The 22,774-nt window shown below is 41.1% G+C and overlaps 1 protein-coding gene across 5 annotated transcripts in view; it reads right to left on the bottom strand.

The window, feature by feature from the left end:
• Positions 1–576: 576 nt before the first annotated feature.
• The window catches only part of klf8 (Kruppel-like factor 8), a 145,028-nt gene continuing 122,830 nt past the window's right edge, over positions 577–22,774 (bottom strand). For all 5 annotated transcript variants that reach the window (XM_052021589.1, XM_052021592.1, XM_052021590.1 and 2 more), the window contains 2 exons: positions 16,410–16,558; positions 577–4,376 (listed from right to left, as the gene is read on the bottom strand). In XM_052021589.1, the coding sequence (XP_051877549.1) occupies positions 4,195–4,376; positions 16,410–16,558 (331 nt within the window). In that variant the 3' untranslated portion in view covers positions 577–4,194. The remainder of the gene's footprint in view (positions 4,377–16,409; positions 16,559–22,774) is intronic.

Raw genomic sequence — 22,774 nt, 5'->3', positions numbered from 1 at the left:
TCCAATCGACCTCTGCTATATCCTAATTCACCCAAAATTAGCCCTGCTCTGGTTTAGTATCCTAACTTGTGGACCTGTCCTAGGCTTTTCTGTCACTACCTGAAAGCTAATAGAATTATGGTCACTAGAGTCAAAGTGCTTCCTGATTGCCACTTCAGTTACCTGCCCTACCTCGTTCTCTAATGAAGGTCCAGTATTGCATCCTCCCGAATAGGGCCCTCTATATATTGACCCAGGAAATTTTCCTGGACACATTTCACAAATTCCACCCTGTCGAGGCCTTTAACACTCCAGTCAGTAGCAGGGAACTTAAAATCTCCCACTAATGCAACCTTATAGTTCTTCAGGAATTCTTCTGGGCTCAGGAAGGAAAGTTTTCATGTAATCCTGAAATTCCTTTTCTGGTCTTCAAACTTTGTTGTGGTTGCCATGATGACAACTGTAACCTGTAGCCATCTTCCTGGGCTTCCACATCAAGACAATGTCAAGGGTTTACTGATGTAATAGGACCTCATTTCACAGAGCATACATGCATGAGGCTCCAGCAGGACTCAGGCATTGACGCAGACCTGAAAATTCAGGCATTTTAAAAGCGGGGTGGGAACCAATTCAGTAGCTCATTGTCTACGCATTCCATTTTAATTGCCTCCCCACAATTACCTTAAAGGTATTTCATACAAGATTAAAAATATTACTCAAACACTGTCAACACTCACAAACAGTGATGTTGAAAAATTCACAGCAGCATTTTATTCATTTTTGACATTAGCAATTGGTACCAAAAAGGGCCCTTTGCTACTTTTATGGATTCCTAGACCAGAACAACAGTTCAGCAGAATGGCAGAGTTACTGTGGACTCCTCCACACCATGGCTGGGAGCAAAGTCAGAATCTTGTTCTATGAGGAGCTCTGCACTGGGCAGAGCTGGTTATGAATGCCAAGTCTTTGCTATAACAGGGGAGGCTAGAGGCAGTGGGCACATTGTGCCGGTCTCTCTATTATGAATAACCAACCAAGAATGAAAAGTGCAGTCACTCTCCATCTTCATCTTCCTGATTCAAGATGCTGTGTTGTCAAGGCATGAAGTGTACATTTACATTTTAAAATCACTTGTTAGCAATGCACTTGCAATATTAAGATGGCAGTGAATTAAAGCAAGGTACTTCATTAATGACCTTTAAAGTCTTCTCCACTTTTTATGGCAGAGATTGTAATAGTCTAGTAAGTCTGGTAAAGCCCACCAAGATTCAACTGCTATCCATTTTGATCACCATTTAAACAGAATAAAGTCTGCAGTTACTGAAACAAGAATGTGGCAGAGAAATAGTTAAATGCAAAACAAATGCATCTTAGCAAAAGAACAGACCACAGTTAAGCTTAAATAATATTGTTTGTATTTTAACAAAAGAAAGATAGATGCAGAAAATTTTAAAAATTACATTTTTTAAAAGAATCAAGACCAACCAACTTCACCATGAAAATTACCATAACCAAAAAAAATGAAGAGTTTGAATTCACTGTTTTTAAAAATAAACACATCTTTGAAACATGAAATGCTAGTTTAACCTATTTGCAAGTTGCGGCAGCTTTGCAACAATTTGTCCATTTTTTCCATCTCATTCACATTTCCTTCCTAAAATGGCTGGCACACAAAACGAAGGTTTGAAATAAATGAGATAGCCCATCACCTCATCCATATTACTGGCCTCTTTACACTCTCATGGTTTCTGTAACAGTAAGAGAACCACAAACAAATGTGTGACAGGAAGTCACAGTGCATTAGGACTTTTCTGGCAAAGAGATGGTAATAGTTTGTTAATAGACAGATATCATTGGGTTCCAAGGTGCTCCAGATAATTTGAGACCATACAGCATCACATCTGTTGTAAATTTTATCTACTTCTATGAAAGATTGAATGCAAAAATTAGAAAGATGCAACATTTATTACATGAATTATACCTTAACACAACAGTTATTTTCATCAGTGGACATCCAGCCCACCATGAATGTGAATTGAAATACAATTTCCATTTTAAGTTTGCTGTTTACATAAAGAGCATCTCACTGTTAGCACCATTTACACACAGTCAGAAAGAATGATTTTTCTCCCAAGAATGCCATAATTTATTGTTTAAACATCAAATGGCAACATAATTGGGAAAACTGGCCAAGAGAAATAATGGAAAGAAACACTGATTGAATAAGGGTCTCCTTCTGGATGCTTCTAGTCTTCTTGTGGATTAAATCAGTTCTCCCAATACTAGACTCAATAACTTTTCACAGCCAGTAACTGCCCTCCTGAAAATGTAATCAACAGCAGTCCCATTTCAAATTTTAAGAACGATAGGAATAAAAATTTAGAAGTAGTTTAAAGGAGCACCTAGAATGAAATTTTAATTTTGAAGTAGTAAAGAACTATAACTCTTGTTTATGGGGTTCCACTGTGTGTCTGTTATCCATGTAATGTTATTACAAATTCCCAATAAACTGTAAGATCATCTTTAAGTCTCCGATCCTGGTCAGTACATTAGATATAGTACAAGCTTGATATCAAAAAGTCAAATTAAACATGTGCATGTTGGTTTTTGATCAGCATTAGTCATTTATTAATGAAATCTAGAGATCACTCTTACACCAACAAAAGCTTGAAGACCATTTGAGAAACTTCCATATACTCTGATTAAAATGTGATTCGCTGGTCTGGCTGAGTTTTTTTAAAATCTACTAACTACCACGCAAGATAAATAGATTACACAATCAAACCAATACCTCACAGGGCAGTAAAAACAGCACAACACGGCAGACAGGTCATATATATGCAATCTTGGACAGCTGCAGCTTTAACCCATCCTGGTAGCAAGGTGTTTAGTGCTGCAAGTCTTCGTCCTAACCTGCCACATTTTATATGGGTTAACGCATAAACACCAGGTGCCCTGGGGAAGCTCTAAATCTTTGCATCTAGCTTCACAGTTCATCAAACTGAACAAAAATGAATGGGGTGAATAGTAAAATCTTAAATCTTAAGTCCATTTATTAATATTGACGCATTCATAGTTAACTTTTAATAACCAATGTACATAAGCTTTTTATTTATACCATTTAACTCCAGAATGGTTTCATGTTGTAACAAGCAGAAAAATTCACAGTAGGCAACTAAGGCTATTGCCAAGATGTATCAGTTGGTAACAGTGACAACCAAAGGCTGTGTGGGTGCCAGCACCAGCTTTTGTCTCTGTTGCTGAAGGAGCTGTAACTTTACTGGGATTGCCACAGCAAAAGCAGTATCAACAGGTTCTGAGATCACACATACCATCATAGTACCAACTAATGAAAAGAGAATACTGGCTTGCAGACATCCTCCCACAAGCCTGAATAAAACAAAGTGGGGTTGATTATAGGAAATCACACTGAACAGCTAGATTTAGCTATTATTTTGAGGAGGAGTGGGACATTGATCAAAGATATATATCACAGCTTTATATCACAACTGTGTATTTCATTTTTCAGGGAGATTGCTACCAGGGGAAGGAAAGCTGTTTATCATCTGATAAGTATATCTGCTTAACGTTTCCATGTGCAATGCACGACTGAAACATAGGAAAGAAAATCAGTTTGTGTCAGTAAAGTTTATGCACCTCAGCACTGAGCAGATAATACACGTTAAAACAGAATATTAAAATCAGTCAAAATGTTAGAGTGAGTTCCCACTGTATAAATTGTTCACATTAAATGGAAAATATAATGATACAATGTGGAAGGAATATTTTGTTCTTTGAAAGACACAACACCAATAATTCATACTGACATCATTTCTGCTTTTATGTAACCTTAAGTTATTCATAAGTCAATGAGGATGTAATTGTATTTTAACATGATTTAGGCTGTGAATAAGAGGCTGCCTGCTTTTTTCTGCCCTGTGTTAACGTAATCAAGAAGAAAAAGTTATGACAAAAATGACAGGCCTAGCTTAAATTACATAAATGCAGTCAGTACTTAACATCAAAAGGAAAGCTGGTTTGAACAGTTTCACAGTCTTTGAGGGCAGATGGGCTCTCTCTCTCTTTCTCTCTCTCTCTCTAAATTGGCATCCACAGGTGCCATCTTGCAGCAGGTGCTGTCAGAATTCAGCAATGCTGAATAATGGGATGGAGGCAGAGCAAGGACTCTGATGTGAAGTTGGCCTTAAAGTACCTTCACATCATCAAGTGTCTTCTGCGGTGCAGTGCAAGGTGGTCCGAGCGGGAAAAACTCCGGTCACAGTCCGAGCATTTGAAAGGCTTTATGCCAGTGTGCTTGCGGAAATGCCTCGTCAGCTCATCGGAGCGTGCAAACTTCCATGTACATCCTTCCCAGGTACATCGGTAGGGCTTCTCTCCTAGGAAAGCAGAAAAGAAGTGTTAATTGCTATACAATTGTATGCAGCATTCCAATACCACACAGCATCTCTATTTAGATCCTCTAGATCTTGAATTCTAAGACTGTAGGGCAAAATTAATTTACCAAAAAGGATGAGCATGTATGTATTTGTGGAACTATTAAAGACCAACCCTTCCCTCCATAATCCTTTCTGTACTGTGACATAAATTTATTTATCAAAAATATTATCACTAGATGCATTCCCTATCTGCCCAACTAGAATTTTTCCATACTTTTACTTGGTGCTCCTCCTGAACCTGTTGTCTGAACAAGTGCACTACATCCAATTTCCAAGACGTCCCAGTCATATTCAACGTAGCTCTGAATACTTTTCATCCCTAGCTCTGAATACTTTCCATTCAGCAGCTTTTCTTAATTACAAAAGACAAAAATATGAACCCAAGAGATAGGTATAAATTTAATTTTGAGAAAGAGGAAAGGATTAGTCTTCCGATTACACACTTATTACAGGCTTTGTTTGGTATTGTTTGAAAGCATTCAATGTTGCAGGATGTGGGAGTTGGGAGAAAGAAGAGATGAGAAAAAAGATCCAAATTTTTTTGTTTAATGCAGAATTTAGCTTCATTCTGTGAGTGCATTCCCACTTTAATTATACATCAATAAAGGCAAACTTCTTCACTCCTCAAACCACCACAGAACGACTATGAATTAAATACCCAAGTTAGGCTTTGTCTGCGAAGTATTTGACTTTGTGTCAAGTAAAGGCAAGAATGGTTGCCTTTGCCCCACAGTGCCCAGGATCGTACAGTTTCATATTCTCCTCAGCTTAGCTTGAAAGTCTGAAGCTGGAAGAGGTAATGAAAAACCACCAGGGTCCATGAACTTGTAACCTAACACAAGAAAAGCACCTTAAGAAGTGAAAGGAAGAGAAAGTGGGTTTGGTGTTGAGGCAAAAACACAGGAGGCAGAAGAGTGTTGAGTTCTCAAGACTACTGAATGATATGATTGGACAGAAAGGAAGATCTTGCACTTATATCATTCACACTAAAGGTTCTTAGAACGACTTTAAAGCCAATCTTGGAGATGTGGTCTTAATGTGAAGAAGTTAGTATGGAAGACAAATGTCAGCATGGACCATCTGGGTGGAATGGACCACTCTGTGCTGTATCATTGATTTTTGAGTCAGCTAGTTAATCGGTCTATGGATCCTGACCAAAAGCTAAATAATTGAGAGGTTGCAGATGCTGGGATCTGGAGCAAAACACAAGCTACTGGAGCATCTGTGGAGGCAAAGGGACAGTTGATTTTACAGATTGAGACCCTGCATCAGGACTGAGAGTGCAAAGGGGAGATAGCCAGCACAAAGAGGTGAGGGGGAGCAGTGAGGCAGGAGCCGGCAAGTGATAGGTAGATTGAGGTGAGGAGGGGTTGATAGGCAGATGAAGCTAGGTGGAGAAAGGTGGAGATAGTTATGGAAGTTGGGAGATGATAATGGAGAGAACAAAATTATGGAATCTAAGAAAGGAAGGTGATGAGTGAAACCAGATAAGAGAGAGGTGCCAGGCAAATGAGAAGAGTTGGGAGAGGTTAGGGGACCGAGAGGATTGAGTGTGTGAGTGATAGGCAGGTGGAACCAGGTGGGGGAGGGAGCTTGGAAAGAACAGGGTGTGCGAGAGGAGCTGAGTGGAACAGGAGGAGAGAGAAAGGAAGAGAGGGGGTGCAGGTTACCTCAAATTGGAGAATTCAGTGTTCATGCCATTGGGTTATAGACTACTCACGAGGAATATGAGGTGTTGTTCCTCTAGCTTGCGTTTGGCCTCACTCTGGCAGTGGAGGAGGAGGATGCCAACATCTGATAGGGCATGGTGGAAATAGGGGGGAGGAATTGAAACGGCTTTCACCGGGAGCTCAAGATGGACACTCCGGACAGAAGACGGGCACTTGGCAAAGTGGTCGCCCAGTCCGCACGTGGTGTTGCTAAAGATAAATGTTGGCTGGGCTGGGATAGCGGGATTTATTTGCTTTCCTTCAAAGGTTCTCATGGGATCTAATGCAAACCCCAAGTAATAGGGTGTAAGTTTACCATCCCAGTCAAAAGATGGCAGTTCCAACAGCATAGCGTTCTCTCAGTGTCAGTCTGGGGCTTGGTAAATTGTTTTATTGATGTCACATGTACCAAGGTACAGTGAAAATCTTTGTTTTGCATGCCATCCATACAAATCATTTCATTATAACAGTGCTTTGAGGTAGTACAAGAGAAAACAAAAATAGAATGCAGAATAAAGAGTTACAGTTACAGAGAAAGTGCAGTGCAGGCAGTCAATAAGGTGCAAGGCCATAACAAGGTAGATTGTGAGGTCAAGAGTCCATTTTGTCATACTAGGGGACCATTCAATAGTCATAACAGTCATAACATCAGCCTTGAGCCTGATGGTACATGCTTTCAGGCTTTTGTATCTTCTGCCCGATGGGAGGGGGGAGAAGAGAGAATGTCAGGGGTGGGTGGGGTCTTTGATTATGTTGGCTGTTTTACCGAGGCAGCGAGAAGTATAGACAGAGGAACCACAACCTCTGTATCAGCGCTGAGGGAGTCAGTAAATTTATGCCCAATGTTTAACCATAATAATCACATCAATTAACAGGCCCAGTAACATAGATCCCACTTCAACTGGGGAATAAAAGAAATCGAAGAGCTGGCATTTTAATAGCATAAACATTTCAAGCTAATAACACTCAGTTCTAGTGGCCTAGAAATTGTGAGGCACCTGGCAAAGTGGATGAATTGAGTGGTAAGTCATGGGCCAATGGAAGTCCTGTCCACCACAAAGTCTGACAGCGCAAGAGGCCCAAGGTACCACACTCTACAGGACAGTACTTGCACGTTAGTGCAATCAAAGACCTTTTCATTTTGTGCACAGTTAAGGCCTGAGTCTGGGTCACAGTGGCTGGGGATAGCACAACGTGAGGAGGATCTGGGAAGTGGGGGAAGGGTTGAGATTAGGGAGGGTCAGGCATGGCAGTCGTGAGGTGGGTGGAAGGAGTCACACTGGAGACTGGAAAAGTGAGAGGGGCAGCCCAGCTTTTGGGGTTAAGAAGACTGTTCAAAAAGGTAGGATTAGAGACTGGGATGGCAGAGGTACATGGGGAAATTTACCCCTTACCCTAAACCCATGTCCTCTAGTTTTGGATACCTCTGCTATGGGAAAAGGTTTCCTGCTATTTACTCTATGTCCCCTCACATTTTTGTAAACCTCTATCAGGTCTCCCCTTAGCCACGTCTGTCCACGGAAAACAAACCCATCGAGTCTCTCCTCGTGACCGAATAAGACTTAGTGAAGGTTGATATATAAATGCAAGTCTTCCTGTCTAAGTGAGAGACGAATGCAGTGCTTTGCCTCAGCACTCACTGCCAGCCAAGAACTGTTACGAAAATCACAATGGTAATGATGCAGGCAAGGCAAGAATACCAATCATCTCAGTACAGATGCTGGTGATACAAGATCCCACATCACGCTCAGGAAAATAAGAAATAACAAATTGGGTCAGATGTGTCGGTGGAAGTTAATACTCTTCATGCTATCATCTCATGCTGATACAACAAAGCCTTTGTGAGAATATGCAAATTATTCCATTTATTTTGCATATTGGCTCTTGCATAGACATAACATGTGTTGAAGGAATTTCACTTTATTCTGCATTATTACGAGCTGCATGGGACACATCCTGCAGATCTCCACTGGATTAACCATTTCTCTACCGTCTGCTTGGCGAGCAGTTTAAGCCTAAAAAAGTATATTAAACCACTGTAGGGTGGGCTCAGGCCAATTTTATGCAAGGCTCCCCAGTACAGCAGCAAGGTTTTGTCATCCATGAGGTCCAAGACATTGGGCATGATACAACAGGTCCTGCATGTAAAATGCACTCATAGACTGCCACATGTTCCACCATAGCAGACCAGCAGAAGGGAGCAGGTAGGCTGCTGTTAGTGAAGGTGATAAGGAAGGCTGCATCTGGAGTCAAGGAGACGGAGAGGCAGACAGGCAATCGAGCTGTGGTCTGGGATGGACTAAAAGTCCAATTCATGGTCTGAACAACATTGGCAGCATGGAGTTGGCGGCGTGAGTCAGAGCAAAGACCAAGTAATCTTCATAAGGAGAACCTACCTGCCAGAATTTTGACCCCTGTTATAACCCGATGTCAAAACAGATCAATAACTAACACATGAGGCAGGCTTCTCCTATCCAGTTAAGGCCTTATACAGTGCTAGTGTTAGTGGCTTGCTCTATTCAAAGGCTTCACCTGAGTAAATTAATTCAGAATCTGTATATGAGAAGGACTTAACTTTGTTTGGAACATTATTAAGTTCCTGTTATACACAAAACAATCCAGTTGCAAATTTCTAACTTGCAAAAGATTTTAAAGTTGCTGTAATAGTAAAATCTAAAGTTAGCGTCAAGCAGATGTGATGTTTCCAAGGTCCACCATTTGTAAACATTCAGAATACATTTACAAATCCCAATAATGTCCTAACCCCTCCTATAAAACCTTCTATGATCTCCCTATATAAATATTTTCAATTTTATTGGATTAATCCACATACATTTAAACTGACATGCCTCTAGCGGCTAACAAAGTGTAGCACTGTTTGAAGCCCTCATCTGAACTGAAAGGCGAATGCTGATATTGAACTAATTCCAATTTAGGAAAATGGTATGTGGAGCCCAATCAGGAGATTTTATAACTGCCCCCAATGTATATCAGAATTCAGTCAAATTCCAAAGTTGGTCAATAACACATTGCTCAGCATCACTAGACTAGAATCTATTGATCATCAGGTGATGTCCAGCAACAAGTTTACTGGTCCAAAATGACCTTGTGGCATTGCACGACTGAAAACCTCAACCAAGTTCTCCCAATGGCCTTGTTCATGTAGAAAGCCTGCAGGGCAGAGTTGAGCAATGTTGGCACCTGCTTTCAGTTTGTTTCAGAGACCTTAGGCTGATATGGTGGGTGGTAAATGGTCAGGAGGTTGCTGAAGATCAAACAAAAGTGACAGTAAGCTGAGTACCATTAACTTGTGTAACTCTTGCTGGGAGTATGTATGTGTGCCTCTGAAGTGACAGCATGATCATCAGGTTCAGCAATGAAACGCTACATAGTCAGTGTTTAAGAGTAAATCTTGTTCTATCCATTCAGTCCAATTGCATGAATTCAACTAGTAGTGACTGTCTAAAAATCCAAATGTGGTCATCAATTCTGAATACTTCCCCCAAATTTTAAACCACACCAGTATTAGGATTTTGTGCCCAACATTTAGGACTGTGATGCCCAAATGCACATGGAGGTCAGCTGAAATACAGATTCTCAATAAAATATTGACCTCCAGTGTTGTCTGTGTGGAGTTTGCACATTTTCCCTGTGTCCATGTGGGTTTCCCTGGGTGCTCCAGTTTCCTCCCACACTTCAAAGACATGTGGGTTGGCAGATTACTTGGCCACTGTAAATTGACCCTGGTGTGTAGGTGAGTGATCATATCTGGGAGAATTGATGATAATGTAGGAAGAATAAAAAAGTGAGATTAATGGCAGATTAATGTAAATGGGTGGTTGATGGCTGGCCGGACTCGATGGGCTGAATGGCCTGTTTCTGTGCTCTATCACTCTATAAGCTCTATAACTGCACCTGACTGCACTGGGCCCAGAAAGACCAGCTACTGCATCAGGCTAATCTTGCTGAGCAGCAGATGAGTAATGTTAACTCAATGTGATACTCTAGCCCCTAATAAGTAATCTGCAACATCAGGAGTCATTAAGCTGATCCTCAGTGTCTCCACGATTAAAAACCACAAATAACTTTGAAATGTCAGCCTCTGTGCGGATTCCTGGGCTTCAGTGCATTGACACTGTTCACTCTGCCGATGATGAATGGCATTTTACATACTTTCAGCCATGAAGAAAAAAAACACGGCAAACACTTTACCAACAGCACTAAACATATAGTGTAGAAACCGTCCATTAATTCCAATCCATGACCACGCTTACATCCCTCCCATTCTTCCTCATCTACTTCTGTCAGTCTAAACCATTCCAATCTTCCTCATGTGCTTATCTATGTTTAAAAGCCACACACCTCATTATTCCATATGGCAATGTATTCTGCATTCTCAAAAGAGTATTCTTTTTAATCTAAATTCTCTTTGATTTCTTAATCAATGAGCAGTACGCATTTGGTATTCTACTGGCAACCTCTTACTGATGAGAGAAACTAATTTTCTGACCATTAGGGTGTATTTGTATTCCACAAATTGAACTGACAGCTTGTCACACCCAAGTTCACCAGTAGCTTTTACTGTCTCCTCCAAGTGAGCTCTTTGCTTTCTGATGCCAGTTCTAACCCTTTCCATGTTCCAGCATCATATTTCTTCCAAACGCAGTACAGAAAACATATTATTCAGAAAGGTTAAATTGATGTTACTCTAATTTGTCAGCTGGTTTAACACTGATGCAGCAAAACTTTTACATAATGCTTGTAACCAGAAATATAAATACGTCTTAAAATTCTGCATTTTTACGCTGCAGTCCAGGCTTGAAGATTTCAAGTATAGGGTTTACACAGCAGCCTCCATCCACTGCTTTGCCACCAAATACTTAGATTATACTCAGTACAATGGCTTCCAAAATGATGGTCTTACATTAAACTTTCATAAGCAGAAGGAAGTAAACTATACGATTCCCTGGGCCAGCTCCACCAATCAATGGGATCATGATTGACCTTTGACCTAAATGCCACTTACCTATCCAATTTCAATGCCCTTGAATCCCTATCTACCTTGAAAATCTACCAACCTCAGTCTGGGGTAGTAAATTCACAACCCAATGAGTTCACAACTTACTCTTTATCCCAATGTTATACCTCTTAGTTCTAAACTCTCCATCCTGTCAAGCTTACTTGTAACATCACGTTTCGATGAGGTCACTTTTCATTTTTCTTAACTCCAGACCTATCCTACTCACTCCCTCCTTCATCCCAGGTAATTAATTGGGTGAATCTTTGCGGCACAAAGGAAGTGTATCGCTCCTTCAGAGTGGTTCTCTAGGCAATGTCTCAGTGAAGTCCTGCACAACTTCCTTGCTTCAGTACTTCAACATCTTTACAACGAAGGGTAACATGGTATATTCCCTCCAAACTGCTTCCTGTACCTGCATGTTAACATTATTCATATTTAAGGGCTCCTAAATCCCAATTAATATCAACATTTAATAGCTGATCACTGTTTAAAAACAATTCAGTTATTCTATCCAACCTACCTAAGTGAAAAATCTTACATTTCCTACATTATAAAACATGATGTCGTTCTTTTGAGAAAAAAAGTTTTTTTGCTACTTGAACGTAAACATTGATCCAGGTAACACACAGGACACCATTACGCCAAAGCACCAAGGCTTAGAAATTCTCATCCATCCAAATAGCCGTGTATCTACTGTTGCAAACTTCAGTTGAACTACTTAATGTGAGGTCATTGCAGATTTTTGTTCTTGAAACATGACCAAGGCAAGGTCTGGGGTTTCAGAGGCAAAGGGGAGCAGTAGCTATGGGTCATGAATGGGCCATCGCATTGTAGCAGCAAGTAATGTAAATGCTCAAGGATCACAAACTTGGCACAGTGGGGTGGTCCAAAACGGGAGACTGGAGGGTCAGGAGGGAGGTGCGGACAGATAGGGGCTGTCATTGCTGTGTGTAGGTGGGTCTGTATAATCAATAATGTGGGGCATATAGACATCCCATTCTAGCCCAATTATTAAAACTTACTCATCCCAGAAGGGCCCAATGATGGTCACCCTCAGGACCACTGGGTCCATTTCCCCTCACAGTGCTCCAAAATGAGTGTTACATGGACAGTGATGTCTAAAACAGAAATCGCAGTTGATGCACAAAGCTAACTCAACCCAGGAGGTCCCAGGTCAAAATGACCCAGGAGTAGTCGCAATCACATTTCACACAGGGTAAAATCAATCCGCACTTGCGTAACACAGAATAAACAGCATTGCGTAAATTGCAAGGCCTGAGTTTCTTCGGGCTTCCAGCACCCTCTTGTGGGCATCAGAGGCTTTGACATAGATTGTACCTATTTCCAACACACTAAAACATCATTGTGTTCAGTCCTCATGACAAGTCAGGTTCCCCTCAAGAAATGTAAAATTTGGTCAAAACTGCATTTGAAGCAGCCTAGAAGTGGCCGTGCTAAGGAAGTGCTAAAACAAGAGCTGCACGGTTCAGGACTGGACCAGGCTCAACAGGACTCGGCTGCCTGCCGCAAGGCAATCCGAGAAGGGTGTCAGGCTTCAAAGGCTCATTCCCCATGGCAACCAGACGGCAGCTGCCATGCAGGAGAGGCAGGCTGCAGGGGAGGCAGAGGAAGCTCCAAGATTCACGAAGAGAGAGTCCTGGCTAATGAACTACATGCCAGGAAGGAAGTCATAAATTGGGAGTGGGGGGGGGCTATGCCAAGATGAGCTGCACACCACTAAAAGTAATTATCTTCACCAGATACACACACAATCTATTTAGCACACAACCTTCTCCGACTGACCTTCACACCCAACCTTCTCCGACACCTTCACTCACCAAACCTCCAAATGGTACGGCAATGAAAGAGCGACTCAAGGCCTTCATCACCATTTAGGTTAACTCAGCAGTTACAGGAGCAAGGCAACGTGTACAGGAAGGGAGCCCTCACCAGTACAATGGCTCCACCCTTCTCCACGTGCACAAAGGGGCTACAGAGGCACAAGTCACTTTATGAGCATGTGCTACATGGGATCCTCCAAGTATGTTCATCAATAATGTTTTATTGTCATTATGTGATCTGATGTACAGCAGGCACCCTCAGCACCACCTATGCTGCTGCACCACCATGACAGTGTTTTACTGAGCAGAACCACCTTCTCGTGTCTCTTCAGGGTACCTTTCCCTTTTGCTAGACAAGTGGAATCAAAGCAGGAGGAGTAGGGCATGTAGAAGGAATGACCGGAGACGAAGGAGTACAGGCAGACGATAATGATGGCCGTATGACATCACTGGACCGGAAGCCCCATATCACCACCTTGAAGAAATGAACAGCATGGGTTAAAGGGGCAGGTGTCACAGGGAGACACCAGGCATGAGTGGTGAGCAGTCTGGTGGTAGGTATAGGGAATCTGGTGCAGGGGTTGTTGGAGGGAAGGTGCACAAGAACCACAATTGAGATGCACTCACATCAAGGCTGATGTGGAAACGCAACGAGAAATGTTGCATGTTGTCAGACCTCCCTGTCCAAATGCAGAAGATGACAAGGAGTTGGAGTCCATCTCTATGTTCTCACAGGTGGTTGAGTAGAACAGGACTTCTGGAGGCCATGCACACATCTTTCCAAGGGCTTGCTGCCACACCACTACTGGTGCAAGTGGCAGCTGCTATGCAAGCACAAATGAAGGTGACAAACTTTTCCAGCTTCTATGCAGCCTCACCCTGATCCATTCGGGCAAAAAACATCCTTCACTGTGCAGAAATAAGCCAGATTAATGTGGTAGCTTCTGCATACCTTTCTCATCTTGAAAGATTGCTGATATCATGCATTCCAGGTCAACCTGGTACAAGCAAAATCTTGATTGCTGGTCAGCAGAGTAATGTTTTACTTTTAAAAATTGTAGTCTCTTTGCAGCAGACCACATGATTGGGAAATAATCGTACTGATGCCAGAGCTGCCACATTATTCTGGCATAGATTGCATACAACATCCATGTGAAATTGATTTCTCTTTCATGGTTCTTTTTTGCTGCTTATTCTGCTCTTACAATACTTATCACGGTCACCTCTAAGGGAGGAACTACAAGAGGCAGGGAAGTACAAGTGAGGTCATATGGTGAGATAAAAAGTTCGCTCTCCATTGCCTGTTCTCCAGGACTCCCCTTTATTTAAGGAATTAAAAGTAGGAGGAATTGTGAAAAGCATTTGTGCTGCAGGAAAACGTCACAAAACGATGATCAGATCCAACTATTGCAAGCCGAATTAAAGAACTGAACCAACATCAGATGTGCTCCATTTTTGCAAGAGTTTCAAGTTATCTTTGACTTGAGGGATTTCTCCTTGGTGCATTACCGTAGACTTTATTGCTTGAAATGCATCTCCCTAACCACCGAACGCCAATCTGATGAACTTGTTGTTATGTGCATTACCCTCAGCTGCTGTGGCTGCAATGCTGACTTGCCATCCATGATGGGAACAAATATTTTGCAGATGATGGAAATCCAAAATAAAAACATAAAACGCTGGAAGCAGGTCAAGCAACATCCTTGGGATCAGAGATGGAGTTGACATTTCAGGACATTTATCAGAACTCAGGTATACAAGGATCAGAGTTCTTTAAACTGGGTGCCACTCATCAGGAAATACTGAGATTGTGAAGCAAACTATTCCAAGTTATAGGATCAGGGCATCATTCTTTAATGTGTTATATTCAATGCAGAGGGGTGTGCAATCTGGGATCTCCCAGCTGATCACTGGTGTAATATACAGTGTTAGGATTGGCTTGTGGAGGGGCGTTTGGTTTGCACTGGGGACTATGATTAGCTAACCTTCTTGTGATACTCATCCCTGTGAGGGAGTCTCTGGTCAAATATAGCCAATGATATCCACTTCTACTCAGTGCTACTTCGTCTCCCGCTCTTTAGGGTCTGCCTCCTTCCCACCGGACCCAGCCTTGCATGCTGCTCTTCCTTCAGCACCCACTGCTCACTTCAATCGGCTGGATCACGCAGCATGCAACACACTGTGATGAAGTCTCTATACCTGGTTGGCCTATAGTACAAGGTACCCTGGACTCAATGGCCTTATTAAAATAAATGTTGTCACATGGGGGGAGGGGGTTTGACAGAATATGCATCACTCATGAAACAGCTGATAAAAAAACCTAGCTTAGCCAACTGTCAATTCTGAAAAAAAAGAGTTTTTCTGAATACTAGTCATTCAAAAAAAGCCTACAATTAAAAAAGATAAACATAATTAAAAATTTGAAATATCAACTGCCAACACTTAAAACTGCAAGAATGATTTTAAACATTTAACTAAACTTAATTACGTCAAAAAGCTGTAAATTTCTTTTAGCTTGCTCCCTCAGTTGTTCTTCTCTATTCAGATGAATGGTCCAAACTCTCATGTATACTGGAGGCAGATACCCCAGTTTAGGTGCTGGGAAGCAGCACAACTTTGCACACTGCTGCCAGACCCCATGAAGAGAGCAACATTAGACTGCTATCTGGAAAAAGCTCTCTGGGAATAGCTGGCATTTGTGTAGGAATCTTTTGCTGATGGTTCTAAGATGGGGAAATGATAGAAGTGCTGTGCACAACAATGCAACTTCCTTGTTTAAACTAGCCATCATCTCCTAGCTGGCTGGAGGTTAACCATGCTGAGACAGACCCCCAATGGGACATAGATATCAAATGAATGCCAAAGGAAGAGGTTTGCATTGATGTTATGATTTCATTATAAAGTTTACTTCACATTAATCATAACCATACTTGAGCACACTTTTAAAAAATCCAATAAACCAAATGAAATTATAATTATTGAGAAACAGCACAGATGTCACAATGCACTAAACCAATACTTCAGTTTTAACCAGCAAGTGTTTTCCTAAGCTCAGGTCAGTACCAAGGTTCCCTTGGTGAATAACTCGGAGGTTTATGTAGAGGTAGTTTGCTTATCATTTCACTTCCAAACTTTTGCATTAGTCAGTTTACAACAAGGCAGGAAAAGAGCTTGCAGTGATGAATAAAAAGGATTCATACAACTATGTGCTATGCTACCTTTCTCATCATTTATTACCCTATCCATATTCTTTTAACGTGCATGTCTCATGTTGGCTATGCTTGCACAAATGTGGCATGTTGCATCTGTTACCACCTAGAAAAGATAAAGATAAAAGCTACAAATGATAATTAAACCTGTTCAATGAACACCCTGGAGTCAGCACCCTGTATGTGAAACCTACCTGTGTGGATCCTTCGATGCGCCTTTAAGTGAGAGCTCTTTGTATACACTTTATTACATCCCTCAAAGTCGCATTGGTGGACACGCCTCCTTTTCGGGTCAGGTGACTCAGATCTCGGCAATCGTCGTATTCCATGCAGGTTCTGAGCACTACAAGAGGCAGGAGGCAAAGGTTACATATGTTATAGATATTCAAATATATATACACATGGATGACCAAGTAATAAAAACAACTTTAATTAACATAAAAACATGAACACAATAACATTCCCACATCATGTCATGCTGCTGCACACTGCTTTCCCTGGAGGACCAGAAGAATCAGCTAAGAATGATAATATTGTATGTGGAAGGTTTCTTAAAGTCTCATTTGAGTCTTCCTACCAGCAGCTGTAAATTCATGAGATAAAATCTGCACCATGTTTGTTATTTTCTCCACACACTGACAGCTGATTTAAGGGCTGTTCCTGCTCCCAGTGAAAACGGGAGAATGTACACGGTTTTTAATTTTGGGTCACTGAACCCAGACAGGACTACAGTAGCACAAACATTCTTCCAAGCGGTGATGCCGATGGTAAAGAATTTTAGTCATACATTAGCATAAACGTTATCAACAGGAGCAGTGATAATCTCCAGATTACTGCCAATTTGCACGTGGCTCAAGTAATGAGTAAATAGGATTAGGGAGGTACATGTGTGGGTTCAAAGCACAGTGAGGTAGAAATGGGTTCTGATTCATGGGACACTGGCACCAGTAGTGGGGAAGGAAAGAGCTGTTCATTTGGGGATGAGCTTCATGTGAATCATGCTGGGACCAGTATCTCAGTGAATACCAAAAAATGGGGTTGCAGAAAATGCTTTAAACTAAATAGGAGAGGGGTGGTCTCCAAGAACGGGATGGTTAATAAATCAAGAGGAAATAATAAAAAGTTGGCACAGGATAACGAGGGGGGAATTGACAAGCAGACTGTGACAGGCTGGGGCAGAAAAAAGAAACATGTATGCAACATAGAACATATCCAGAGTTAGTAAAAACTGTAAAAAAAAATCAAACCTTAGTAGTCTTTATTTGAATGCAAGTGGCCCTTGCAATGAGACGGATGAGTTGACAGTACCTATAGCAACATACGAGTATGATCTAATAGTTATAATGGAGATGTGGTTGCATGGTATCCAGGACTGGGTGCTCAATATTCTAGGTCATACAATGTTCCAAAAAAACAGGCCTTAAGGGAAAGGTAGTGGGGTAGTGTAGTAATCAAGGAAGGTATCAGAGCAGTGTTGAGTCGTGATATAGAAGCAGTGGATAGTAACGTAGAATCAGTTTGGGTTGAAATCATGAATAAATGGGAAAGAAGACACAGGTGGGAGTAGTCTACAGGACCCCAAAATGTGACCTCTTGATAGGGAGAACCATAAGTGGGGCAGTATCTAGGACATATTTGAAGGGAACTGCAGATGTAATGGAAGATTTTAAATCTACGTACTGATTGGATGAATCAAACTGGCAAGGATATCATTGAAGAAGAATTTGTGGAGTGAGTCAGGGATTGCTTCTTAGAACAGTATGTTACAGAACCTAGCCAGGAGTAGGTTATTTTAGATATGGTCACGTGTAATGATGAAGGATTAATAAGAGATTTTGTGGTTAATAATCCACCTAGAGGTAGTAACCATAATATGATAAAATTCCAGGTGCAGTTTGAGGGTGAACACCACAGGACTAAACTTGCTGTCTTCACCTTAAATAAGGGCAATTATAATAGTATGAAGGAGAAGTTGTCTAAAATAGATCACAAAAATAAGCTAAGAGAGGTCAGTAGATGAACAGTGGCAGGTATTCAAATAGATTGTCGATAACACTCAGCAGGAATTTATCCCAATTACAAAAGAGAAATTCTATGAGAAAGAGGTACAATCTGTGGTTAACAGAGGTGGTCAAGGGTAATGTTAAATTGAAAAGCAGGGTGGCAAAAAGCTAGAGGCTTTTAGGATCCACCAGTGAAAGACTAAACAGCTTTGAAGAAAGGAGAAAATTTGAGAGAAAACGAGTGTAGTATCAAAGAGAAAGAGGTTCAATGGATATATCAACAGGAAAAAAGGGGCTAAGGCAAGTGTGGTACTTCTACATAGGGAGGCTGGTGAATTAATAACAGGACACAAGGAAATGACAGATATGCTAAATCAATTTTTTCCATCATTCTTTTAGGCATAGGACACTGCTAATGTCCCTAAAATAACAGATGGGCTAATTTCAAATAACAAGGAGGAACATATAAACATCTCAACCACAAGGGATAAAATATTAGAGGAATTTGCAGAGCTAAAGGCAGACAAATCACCAGGACCAGATGGCCTGAATCCAAAGGTTTTAAAGGAAGTGACTGCAGAGATAGCAGATCCACTGGTTGAAATTTTTCAAAAGTCACTAAATTCCAGAAGGGTATCAGAAGATTAGAAAACAGCCAATATAACTCCCTTGTTCATAAAGACAGGAAGATAGAAGACAGGGAAGTATAGACCATTCAGTTTAACATTTATTGTTATCAAGGTGCTGGAGTCAATAATCATAAAGGAAATAACTAATCATTGAGGAAAACTGAATATAATCAACCCCAGACAACAGGGTTTAATGAAAGGTAAATCATATTTGACAAATTTGCTCAAATTCTTTGAAGATGTGAAAGAGATAGTTGATAAAAAGGGACCCATAAATCACCAAAAGGCATTTGACAAGGTGCGACATAAGAGGCTGGCGTGTAAATTAAAAAGCCCAGGTATTGGAGCAAGTGTGTTAGCATGGATTGAGTTCTGACTGTCACATAGGAAAAAAAGAGTTGGAATAAGTGTGTCCTTTTCAGGCTGGAGAAATGTAACTGGTGGAGTACTCCAGGGATCAGTTCTTGGCCCTCAACTGTTTACTATTTACATTAATGACCTGGAGGAGGGAACAAAATGTAAGGTTTCCAGGTTTGCTCATGATGTGAAAATAGGTGGCAAGGCATGTTGTGATGAGGATATTGTGATTCCTCAATGGGATATGATTAGATTGAGTGACTGGGTAAAAAACTGACAAATGGAGGTTAATGTAGGGAAGGCCAAGGCCATGCACTTCAGTAAGAGGAATCAAAAAGCAGATTATTATGTAATTGGAAAGAGACTATAAGTGAGTGAAATTCAAAGGAATCGAGGTGTTCTAGTGCATGAATCACAAAAGGTTAGCAGGAAGGTCCAACAAGTTCTTAAGAAGGCAAACAGCATGTTGGCCTTTATTGTAAAGCGGTTGGAATTTAAAAAAAGGGAGGTTTTGTTACTGCTGAACAGGGTGTTGGTGAGGCCACGCCTAGAATACTGTGTACAGTTTCGGTCCCTTACCTAAAAATGAACATAATAGCATTGGAGGCAATCCAAAGAAGATTCATCGGGTTATTTCCTGGGATGAGAGTGCTGTCCTATCAAAAGAGGCTTGACAGTTTGGGTCTGTATTCCCTGGAGTTTAGAGGAATGAGGGATCTTTATTCAAACATATAAAATCCTAAGGGAGCTTGACAGGGTAGATGTTGAGACATTTTCATGAGTGGGAGAGTCACAGACAAGAGGACATGACTACAACATAAGGGGCTGATCATTTAAAACTGAGGTGTGTAGAAATTCATTCTCACAGAGGGTGTGAATCTCTGGAATTCTCTGTCCCCAATGTTGGTGGAGAGCCAGATCAGTAGATATATTTGGAAGACTGAGGAACTGAGGTATGAGAAACTGGCACAGAAGAGGATTTGAGGCCAGCAAAGGTCAGAGAGTCATACAGCATGGAAACAGGCCCTTTAGCCCAACTCGTTCATGCCGATTGTGTTGCCCAGCAAACTAGTCCCATCTGCCTGCATTTGGCCCATTGCCCTCTAAACCTCTCCTATCCATGTACTTATCTAGATGGCTTTTAGATTTTGCTGATGTGCCCATCTCAACCATTATTTCTAGCAGCTCATTCCAAAAACGCAGCACCCTTTGCATGAGGAAACTGCCATCGATGTCCCTTTTAAATCTCTCACCTCTGATCTTAAACCTATGCCCTCTTATTTTTAGTAACCTCTCCCTGAGAAAAAACTATGTGTTTTCACCCTGTCTATGCCCCTCATGACCTTATATACTTCTATCAGGTCACCCCTCAATCTCCTACATTCCAGGGAATAAAGTCCTAGTCTACGCAACCTCTCCTTGTAACTCAGGCCCTCAACTCCACGCAACATCCTGGTAATGATCATATTGAACAGCAGGGCTGGTGACCTACTTCTGCTCCTAATTTCTTATGTACTGGTAAAGTGCCCTGTGGCAACATGCAAGGCAGCAGCAAAGTTAACATGGCAAAATGAAAATAAAAATTATTGATCATTGATATCAAAGATACCAGCACGTAGATTTAAAAAAATACAAAATCAACCTATTTTTCAATGCAGGTATTCTTCTTTTATTTTTCATTTTCATTTCTTCAAACTATTCTTACATCCCTTTTCAGCTGCCATGTATAGTTCTAACTTAGGTGTTAGACAGGTAAACCAGCAGACACAAGAAAACCCAGAAATGATTAATAATACAAAGGCAGCAGATCCTTCAGATCTAAAGCAGAATTTACAGTATGCAGTGGGACAGGATTGTGTATTTTGTGTGAATTTCCAAATAAACAAAAAGAGGAAAAGGGGAAAGAAAAAAGGGAACCATTGTCACAAACAAAACAGAGGTTGATCTTGGTAACTTACAGTCCCAGATGAATCCATTGCATAGAGGCGCCTATGAGAATATGCTGAAAACCTGACAATAAATCATTTGTTCCATAGCTTTAAGATTTTGCTTTAATAATTGGGTGAACATATCTCTAAGTGGCTCCTCCTCAAAACACTTGTTCTCTGAAAAAATGTTCCTGAAGAAGGATCACTCCAACCATTTTTTTTCTCAAAAGGTTACTGAGGTTTCGAATTCCACATATGCCAGTACTATACTCTCTGCCTCCGTGCAATGAAGGCCAATAAACCACAGAGAGAACTTTTGTTTTAGGTAGTACAAAACTAACGTGCTAAAGTTCCTGAAGTGAAAACACAATATGCTAAAAATACCCTTTACATCAGGGAGCATCTGTTTAACGCTTCGTCATCAGAATCTGAAACACTAACTCTTCCTCGCTTCACAGATGTTGACTGCCTGCTGAATATCTCCAGTATTTTATGTTTTTAATTTTTAAAGATAAACCAACATATTGTCCAACCCCTCTATGATAATCTAGTAAAACACTAAGATACCAGTTCTTGGCCATGGATGAACAATGCCAATGAATGATAATTTGTCCCGTGCCCTTGAAACAATATTGTAACCCAGGAGCCAAGGCACACAGCTACTGTATTATAGAGCTCGACAACTAAATGTAATCTTAATTGGTTTATAAGAACCAAGAAAAATTGAAATAGTTGCAAATAAAAACCTTCAAATACATACACTGGTTTCTGACAAAAGACCCATCATAAGATAGGATTCACAAACTGAATTAAAGACTGGAATTCCAATCATTTAGAAGATCTAACCTCATGAAATAATGTAGCTCTTGTCATGACGATGGTGCAGGTCTATATTTAAGTGTCTGCATTCTCATCATTTTTGTTCTCTTCTCCCTCATTTTCAGGACAGGCTCTTTTCAGATTAACAGGCAATTGCATCGACTAACTCTGAACAAGGGAAAACGCTTCCATCCAGCAACTCAGAAATTTACTTGAGACAACTTCTGCCAGAAAGGTGCCCCTGCCACCTCAGTGCCAACTGCAGGCCAGCCACTTCAATGGGCCGTCTCAGAATACTGTGGAAGGCAGATCATTTATTAAACTACAGGTATCAAGAGACTGAAGTACCTTGCTGGATATGACTGTCCATGGATGGATACGCTACTTACTTTAGCTGGGCTGACAATCTTCCAGTGTCAGGCACACAACCAATGATGCCATTGTTTGGAAAAAGCACTTCCCATCTGTCCCGACAAGGAAGCAGAAAGTTCCATACTATTTATGACCATTGTGAAACAATTCCACTCAATCCTGGAGCACAGTGTGCTAGCTTGTTGCATTCCTCCTCATTAAAAGTGTGGCACTGCTGACATTGGGAGATGGGGGCAAGATGTTGATTGTAGGTCAAATACCATCCAAAATCTATGGAGTGTGCTAAAAGTAACAAAGGGTGTATTTTACAGCAATTAACTGCTGGGATACAGAGTTAATAGATGCCTCAGAGGTGGTATTTCCGGCAGTACTTTGTTGCTGAGGCATTGTGATGACCATGATTGGTCACTCAAGGTAAACTGGGGATCTCAGGGCAGAAGTGAAAGACATT

Source organism: Pristis pectinata, chromosome 8, assembly GCF_009764475.1.
Source record: "Pristis pectinata isolate sPriPec2 chromosome 8, sPriPec2.1.pri, whole genome shotgun sequence".
NCBI lineage: Eukaryota > Metazoa > Chordata > Chondrichthyes > Rhinopristiformes > Pristidae > Pristis > Pristis pectinata.
The sequence above is the reverse complement of the archived record's forward strand: the minus strand, read 5'-3'. Positions and strand labels throughout refer to the sequence as shown.